The sequence below is a fragment of the Colobus angolensis genome, unplaced genomic scaffold (genome assembly GCF_000951035.1).
Source record: "Colobus angolensis palliatus isolate OR3802 unplaced genomic scaffold, Cang.pa_1.0 Scaffold17, whole genome shotgun sequence".
NCBI lineage: Eukaryota > Metazoa > Chordata > Mammalia > Primates > Cercopithecidae > Colobus > Colobus angolensis.
The window spans coordinates 17472428-17481128 of NW_012114821.1; the positions used below are offsets into that span (position 1 = coordinate 17472428).

The window sequence follows — 8701 nt, forward strand, 5'->3', positions numbered from 1 at the left end:
TTCCTTCCTTCCTTCCTTCCTTCCTTCCTTCCTTCCTTCCTTCCTTCCGTCTTCTCTCTCTTTCTTTCTTTCTTTCCTCTTTATTTATTTCCTCTTTCTATCTTCATTTTTGGAACTGGGCCTTCTTCCAAACTTCTCACATAGCCCCTTACTCTGCTCTTCCTATGGACAGCTGAGAATCATTTTCCAACCTTATCAAATACGCTCCCGTCTCTTAAGATAGCCTGCCCTGGTTGCTCCCTATGGTCTCTCGCAGGCTAACCAGGTGCTGTAGGGAAGAGGCCCAAATGCACCCACCTGGCCCAGACATCCAGAGGCCAAGGTCACGGTCCTGCACTACAGCGTGAGAGTTCTTCTTTGTAGTGCCTACAAACCTATGCTTGCCCCCAAAGTCGCTCAGGGATAACAGGGGGTTGGGGAAGGGGTGGAAGGTCAAACAGAGACCCTCTTGGAATCTGTTCCCTTCATTAACTTTGAAATTCCACAGGCCAGTGTTTTCTCCAGGTTTGTTACACAGGAGAAGGGCGCTGCAATCTTCACACACACAGGCTGTAGCTGGGAAAGCCAGGAGACAGCTTCAAGGGGTGAGGTCAGTCGCCTCCCACCCAGCCCCCAGGCAGAGGAACTAACATAGAGAGCTAATAGCCAGCATTAGAGTAAGAAATAGAGATTCAGGGGTGTTACCGTTTGCAGATGAAGAAAGATTAAAACACTTGAGCACATTGGGGCCTATGGGGAGGGGGACGGGGAAGGAAAGGCATCAGGAAAAATAGCTAATGCCTGCTGGGTTTAATACCCAGGTGATGGGTTGATAGGTGCAGCAAATCACATGGCACACGTCTACCATGTAACAAACCTGCACATCCTGCACATGGACCCCAGAGCTTAAAATAAAATACATACATAATAAATAAAAATAAAACAAAATCCTGTAGACAGAAAAAAATAAAAACTTGAGCAAGATGACACAGCAGGTATAAAATAGCAAAGCTTCAAAACCTGATTTAATTTTGTTCTAAAAACCACATTCTTCAAATAATTGTAGCTATCGGTCAAAGAGGGCCAAGATCTCATGACACAACCACTGTTGAGGCAGGAAGCTAAGTGACTGTCCCTACAGCCCAGGCCTGCCGGACCAAAAGCCCACTCAAGTTACCACTGAGGCCTGCGTGTAATTCGGGGACAGAAAAGTATGTCCAATACTGTTCTAAACTGACCTCCCGAAACTCTCTAAACTGACCTCCAAAAACTATCACCAAGACCCCTCCTAGTCAATGCAGCATCCCCTGCCAAAATGCACACGCCTTTACATTTTACCATGTATCGATATCGGAGCCTAGGACATAGTAAACCCTCAACAAATGTCTGCTAAATGAACAGTAAGAGAATTAGAAGGCCATCTTCTAAGTTTTCTGTAAAAGCCTAATGAAAGCATTGTGCATAGGCTGCTTAACAAGTCTCACAGAAATATTACATCTTGTAACAATTGTTTTTCAGTGTTTATGAACCTGGAGAAGTTTCTGCCTTTCAAAGACAAACATGTTTCCTTTATTTAGGCCAAGGACAAACTACAGCCTATGGGCCCACTGCCAGTTCTTGTAAATAAAGTTTTATTGGCACACAGCCACACCCACTCATTTACATCTTATCTATGGCTACTTTCAAGATACAAAGGCAGAACTGACAAGCAGTACAGAGCTGCGTGGCCTGCAAAGCTGAAAACATTTACCACCTAGCCCTTGATACAAAAGTTTGCCAATCCTTACTTTAGACACAAATATAACCTACTTAGCATGTTGTACTAACTAGGAAGCTCAGAGCTAAATGTAATGTAAAATTTTAGCAACTCACTCATCTTCAATTTTTTTTTTTTTTTTTTTTTTTTGAGACGGAGTCTCGCTCTGTCACCCAGGCTGGAGTGCAGTGGCCGGATCTCAGCTCACTGCAAGCTCCGCCTCCCGGGTTCACACCATTCTCCTGACTCAGCCTCCCAAGTAGCTGGGACTACAGGTGCCCGCCACCTCGCCCAGCTAGTTTTTTGTATTTTTTAGTAGAGACGGGGTTTCACCATGTTAGCCAGGATGGTCTTGATCTCCTGACCTTGTGATCCGCCCGTCTCGGCCTCCCAAAGTGCTGGGATTACAGGCTTGAGCCACCGCGCCCGGCCTCATCTTCAAAATTTTTTAAACCTTTATGCCTATATGCTTTGGTCTTCTAATCCCATTTTAAAATTTTATTTAAAAAAACTAGTATTCCCTGAGTACATATTATATGCCTGGCACTAAATGAAACCTTTTAATATGCTCTCTTATTTAATTCTCAAAATAGACTCCTGGGGTAGGTAATATTATCTTTTTATTTATTTATTTATTTGGGAGATGGAGTCTCACTCTGTCACCCAGGCTCGGGTGCAGTGGTGCAATCTTGGCTCACTGCAACCTCCACCTCCCAGGTTCAGGTGATCCTCCTTCCTCAGCCTCCTGAGTAGCTGGGATTACAGGCACATGCCACCACACCCATCTCATTTTTCTATTTTTAGTAGTGATGGGGTTTCACTATGTTGGCCAGGCTGGTCTTGAACTCCTGACCTCAGGTGACCTGCCCACCTCGGCCTCCCAAAGTGCTGGGATTACAAGCGTGAGCCACGGTGCCCAGCCCTTATCTTCGATTTGTTGAGAATAAATGAATGAAAAGAATAAATGAATAAAGTCACCAATTGATTGCATAGTGGAAATATATTTACTATTTCATAATTTAATACCAGAGAATAATTAACTCAGGAATTGACTGAAAAACTTTGGGTGCTGAACGAATATAACAGGCAGGGCTGAGAGAGTAACTGCAGGCAATTTGAGCCAAATTATAGGATTGTAAAGTGCTGTCATTCTAGGATCCTTATTATTTTCAATCTAGCTTCAGACTAAGCTGTGCAGTCACTTCATCATGAATCTTCAGGATTTGGGGAGAATCAGCAGACATGACACAGAGCTACTACTCAAGTCACAGGCTCAGACACTGCCTCCAGTGACGCACACAGAGCCACACAGCCAGAGCACCACAAATAGAAACAATTACCGGTGCCCCAATGCAGTCCTCTTCAGGAAAACTAGGTCCACATGTTGCTAACAGTACTTTTGAAAAGTTGACGTTTTCTTAACTTAAATACCAACATCCTAAGCAGTATTATCTGCAAAATCACAGGTCTCACATACCAATTGTTGTCTTTTTCTAATTTGAGTTAAACACAAAAATTTTTTTTTATTCTTATCTATAACCTGAAATCATCTTGCATTGCTCATCAGCACACTTTGAGAAACACTGGTTGGACAGGAGTAGGGGTGTCGAGGCTGACAGGTGGGAGTGCAAATACCAGCTTCTCTGCTGTCTCCATCAATAACCGTGGCAGCTTTCTGGATCTCACTGAACCTCAGTTTGTTCATATGTATAAGAGGGAGAAGGTCCCCCTCACCAGATTAGAAGGTCAACTGGGCACATTCCAGGTATTCATACACACCAGTTCTTAAGCAACCTTGGGCTGTTCACTGAGAACCTCTGGAGATGACTAAGTCACAGCCCTTCTCTCATGGCCACCCTGGGTAGACCGTCAGGGGCTCCAGGCACCCCATGGGGAACAGGTCCAAGATGCCAGGCCATCTCCAGGAACCTGGCCAGGATGTCAGTGTGGGTGGCAAGGCAGCCTCTACGACTACAGAGTGTGGAGAGTGTGCTGTCAATCATTCCAGGAGCCCATCAAGTGAAAACAACACAGGTTGGGACTGCTCTAGCAGTAGTCAGGGGTAACAGGGCTCTTCTAAGTGGCTGAAGGCAGGTTTGTGACATGAAATCAGGATAGCAAGCTCTTGCACCATGAGCAGAAATGCAAACTGTTCAGGCAAAAGTCCAGGGAAAACTGGGAGAGCTGCCTTGGATGCATAATGCACCAGCAGCACCAGCACCCACCACCTAATTGATGAGTCTGGGAGCCACTAGGCCTGGTTTGCCCAACCACGTCCTTGTGTACACCTGTCGTCCCACAGTAAGTAATATAGTGCCCCTTTCACTCTCAAGTCTCCCAGCTGAGAAGACAAGTTAGCCAGTTTCCCTGTGAATGAATGCACTAAGGCCCAAAAAGGAGAGGTAGTTTGCCCAAGGTCACAGTCACCGGTGGCCAAGAAGGGAGAATGTGCGTCTCTCAGCTCCAGGCAATGTTGTGCAGTGGCTTTGGAGTTAGACAGGGCTGTCCAAATGCTGCCTGTATTCCCTGTGGACACTTGATTTCCCTCTGGGTGCTCCAGTTACTTCAATGGTAAAACACGCTGGGCAAAGTGGGTCATGCTTGTAATCCCAGCACTTTAGGAGGCCGAGGCAGGCAGATCATTTGAAGTCAGGAGTTCAAGACCAGCCTGGCCAACAAAAATTAGCCAGGTGTGGTGGCGCATGCCTCTAATCCCAGCTACTCGGGAGGCTGAGGCACGAGAATCACTTGAACCAGGGAGGCGGAGGTTGCAGTGAGCCGAGATTGTGCCACTGCACTCCAGCCTAGGTGACAGAACAAGACTCAGTCTCAAAAACAACAACAACAACAAAACAAAACAAAAAAACAGTAAAACTGATAATCACCATAATGGTGTGTATCTCATAGGTCTGTTTTGAGGTTTGAATGGAAAAACAGGTGCCATGTGCCCTGTAGAGATCATGGCTTAATAAATGGACATTATTACTACATCAGTGTCCTTGCTGACACAGAGAAGGAATCTTATTCATTGCCATAACCATTCTGTGTCCTTTGGTGCCTGAGCCCACTCTGGTCCTACTGTGAAGAGCGGGAGATAACCCAGACCACCACAATTGGGTTGTTCTAGGCAGTAACTGATAAAAGGGGAAAAAACAGAGCTATGGACCATGTGATAAGTGAGGCACAGCTGCCACCACGATAGGGTGTGGGGAGAGGGCAGGAAGGGTTGAGAGAGGGCCGGGAAGGCACAAGGGAGTGGGGAGTGTGCTGCCTCTGTCGTTCCCAGCTGACCCCCTCCCATCCCAGAACCTCTCTGCTCACCACTGTGGGCCTCTCTCCAGACCCTCAGCAGCCCCCGTGAAATGACTCCTCTGCCTGCCTCTACGTGACCACAGTATAGCAAGCACAGCCCAGCACGTGCTGCAGCTCACCGTCACACACACCCTTGCCAAAATCGCAAAAGTCTTCAGCTAAAAGGGCCTGGTTCTGTGTAAAACACAGGCAGCTCTCAGCTTCTGGCTCTGCCTTCTCCTGGATAAATAACCTTGGGCAAGGTACATGGCCCCTCAGAGCCTCAAGGCGCTCAACTGTGTAATGAATACACCATTGCTCTCCTAATGGGATTGCTGGGTTAAGTCATAGATATACTAAAAAAAAAAGTGTTTCCCTTCTGTCTGACCTTTTCAAAGAAACCAAGAGGAAACCACTGAGAGTCACCATATTTGATCAAGGCCACTGTGATGCAACAAATAAAATGCCTACTACGTGTCTAGCCTGTGAGCATGCCAAATGCATTTCCTGAACTCAGAAAGATTACTTTCTAGTGTGAGAGAAAGACATGAAACCCAGTAACTTGCACAAATGAAAATACAATTATAACACATCTAGGAGCTATGGGTGAGAACAAACAGCATGTAACACCTAGAGGGACATTATTTACTTTAGGAGGTCAGGGAAGCCTGTCTGAGAAAGTGCTGTCAGCCGTGAGCAGAACTAGGAATCCAATCAAAATCAGACTCAAGGCCCCACCCCAACTGTGGTCTTAGCCGCCACATGCCAGGTGACCTCAAGTGGCCTGAGAGCTGGACCACCTGCTGTTCGAGCTGCAACTCTCCTTCAGGCAGCTTGGCACTCGTCGCTCAAAGCTAGCAGCCTCCCAGGCCATCAGGCCCGGACCTGAGAGGCCAGTCCTTCCATTTGTCAGCTGCAGAACTACAACAGGCCTTTGTGGCCAACCCGGCTGCTCCCTCCCTCCAGTTGGCACGAGACTCCATTTCCTCATCTGCCACGGACTTGTCACTCTGCCTTCCCATGGGCTGCAGGGAAACTGACCTTTAATCAACTGTCCACGCCAACCAGCTGTGCCCAGGTCACAGTCCAGCACTGCCTCCCTGGCTCTGCTTGGAAAGATCATCAGGGCCAAGAAACGTCCACCATCCCCAGAAGCTACCCCCAGCCAACATCACCCACCACATGCTGAGTGTCTGTCATGTGATCAGCATTTCAATGGCTACTTGGCGATCTTCAACTCCAGTCCTGTGGCGTGTGATAATACTTACTTAACCCTTCACTGCAGGGAGAGGAATCCATCAGTCTGCATGGAGGCATGCAGTGTGTATGTGTTAAAGAATCACACCCAGGCCTGCCTGCCTCCACATGCATCTGCCCACACACAACCCTCACAGTACCAGCCGTATGGCCTTATGTTGTTCCTGGCTTTGAGCACAGAGCCAAGAAATTATCCCCCCATGCATATCTTTCCATTGAATCTCCCATGTCTTAATTCATTAACAATCCTGTCTTAATTTTCCCTTTCTGCAGTATGAGAGACTGTGCCAAGTGACACACAATGTCTTAAGGGCACAGAACCAACAGCAGAGGCACTTTATAGGGAGGTGACAGATAGGTAAACTGAGAAAATCAGAAATGGTGACAGGTACAATAACACACGTCAGCGCAGGAAACAGTAACGGCTTCCAGGAAGGACCTTTTTCGTTCCATCTGTGCCCCCCAGGCACCCAGCATCACACCAGCCATACACAGGGTGCTCATTAAATGCCAGCTCATTGAGCCAACCAGCCACATCCCAGTGAACCCTCCGCCACCAGCCAGGACAGCCTCACCTCAAGCCCAGCTGAGCGCCGGACGGAACATGCATCAGATGCTTCACCAGGAAGAGTAGGGGTCTTACATTCAATAGGGAGACCCAAAGGAAGTTGGCAGAGACCCAAGTAAACAGAGATCTCAGTCCTCGCAGCCAGCTGCGGTCCTTCATCCCGCATGGACATCCAAGCTGTAAGAATCCATGAGGCATTCAGCCAGGGCCTCCTTTAAAACCACTTTTAGTATCCTGAAATGTGCAGGGCGTGTGTCATTCCAGTGCATTGTTCCACCAGAGTTATTCCTCAGACGACCGAAGATCACTGTAAATCCATCAGGCTCAGAAAATACTCGAACGAAGCTCCATGCAGCTGACAGGCACAGCCATCTTGAGGGGCATCTTTTTAATCTCCTTCTGGCCAAAAGATCAGGCCTGCAACAGGGAAGAAGAAAAAAAACAGTCTTGTCATAGTCACTGACCCAGAGCAGTATTCGGTCACTCTTTCCTCCTTGTGTTTGGCCCTAACAGAGTGTAACTCACTAAAAATAATTCTCCATAACTGGTAACACACAAAATTGAGACCAGCGTCCAGGGAGGACTTCAGGTGAGAGCTGCCTCCCCTGCGGCACCAAGGACCTCTCAGACAGGGAACTGCCAGCTGCTCGGAGCCTCGGGACCACCCTGGGAGGGGAGAGGAGGCTGTGGGGCATCCATTATAAAGTTGAGGGGAGAACATTTGTGACTGGCTTAGAAAGCTGACAGCAAGGCCAGGCCTGGCACACAGCCTGGGCTCCCCTGCAGGGCTGAGAGGTCCCTGCAGGGAGCTGAGAGGTTTAGGGTCAGCTGGTAGGAAGTAGTTCTTTGTTTTGTTTCTTTTTAAAGACAACCACAAAACCCTGGCCTGGCTCCAGGCGTTGTCCTGCACTGTGAGCCTCTTCAGGGCAGGGTCTGGGACCTGTTCTGTTCTTACTCATTCATTCAGTAATTACTGAGTACCTGCCAGGTACCCAGCACTCTTCCACCAGTAGGACAATAGCTTTGTCTTCCCAATCCAGTGTATTTAAATTACTCCAAAGATAACTCAGGAACAAATTGATCCATAATGCCTAGAGCTGGAGGCTTAATACTCCCCAGCCCATCCAATGATAACAATAACTGCCCTTTGGGGAATGTCTATGAGGTACCTGCTAAAACCTCTGGCTTCTCCATCTGATATGATCTCTCAAATACACTGGGACTCCTGCCCTGTTTTCCAGATGAATAAATGGAGGAACAGACAACCATTCTGTTTCAGACTAGTAAGAGAGGAGCCTAAATCTGAGGCTAGACAGTCTGTCTCCCAAGTCTGTTCCCTGATCCATCGCTTTAAGTTACCTAGTGAGGGATTCTTGCCCATAATGGCTGCAGCTAAAAGTTACTTCCAGGCTTTCTGCGTGTATGAAACCCTCATTTCATCCTCACAAAAAAACTATGAGTTGTAGATTATTGTTAACCAACTTTAGAGATGAGAAATTTGAAGCCCAGAGAAGTGAAGCAATTTCCACAAGATCACACAGCTTAAAAAAAAAAAAAATCACAGGAAAAGGGTTTGAGGCTGGGCACAATGGCTCATGACTGTAATCCTAGCACTTTGTGATGCTGAGGCTAGTGGATCCCTTGAGGCCAGGAGTTCAAGACCAGCCTGGCCAACATAGTGAAACCCTGTCTCTACTAAAAATACAAAAATTTGCTGGCTGTGGTGGCGCATGCCTGTAATTCCAGCTATTTGGGAGGCCAAGGAATGAGAATCACTTAAACCAAGGAGACGGAGGTTGCAGTGAGCCAAGATCACACCACTGCACTCCAGCCCGGGCCACAGAATGAGG

General features: G+C 47.5%; 1 protein-coding gene across 5 annotated transcripts in view; it reads right to left on the reverse strand.

Moving 5' to 3' along the window:
* LOC105509075 overlaps positions 1-8701 on the reverse strand; it is a 280070-nt gene that overhangs the window by 213699 nt on the left and 57670 nt on the right. For 4 of the 5 annotated variants that reach the window (XR_001001379.1, XR_001001381.1, XR_001001382.1 and 1 more), the window contains exon 1: positions 6859-7569. Coding sequence is in view for 1 of the 5 variants with exons in the window: in XM_011938181.1 (XP_011793571.1) it covers positions 6859-7023 (165 nt within the window). In the remaining 4 variants the exon portion in view is untranslated. Of the gene's footprint in view, positions 1-6858; positions 7570-8701 lie in introns of those variants that run through there. The other variant, XM_011938181.1, reaches the window with a different exon arrangement.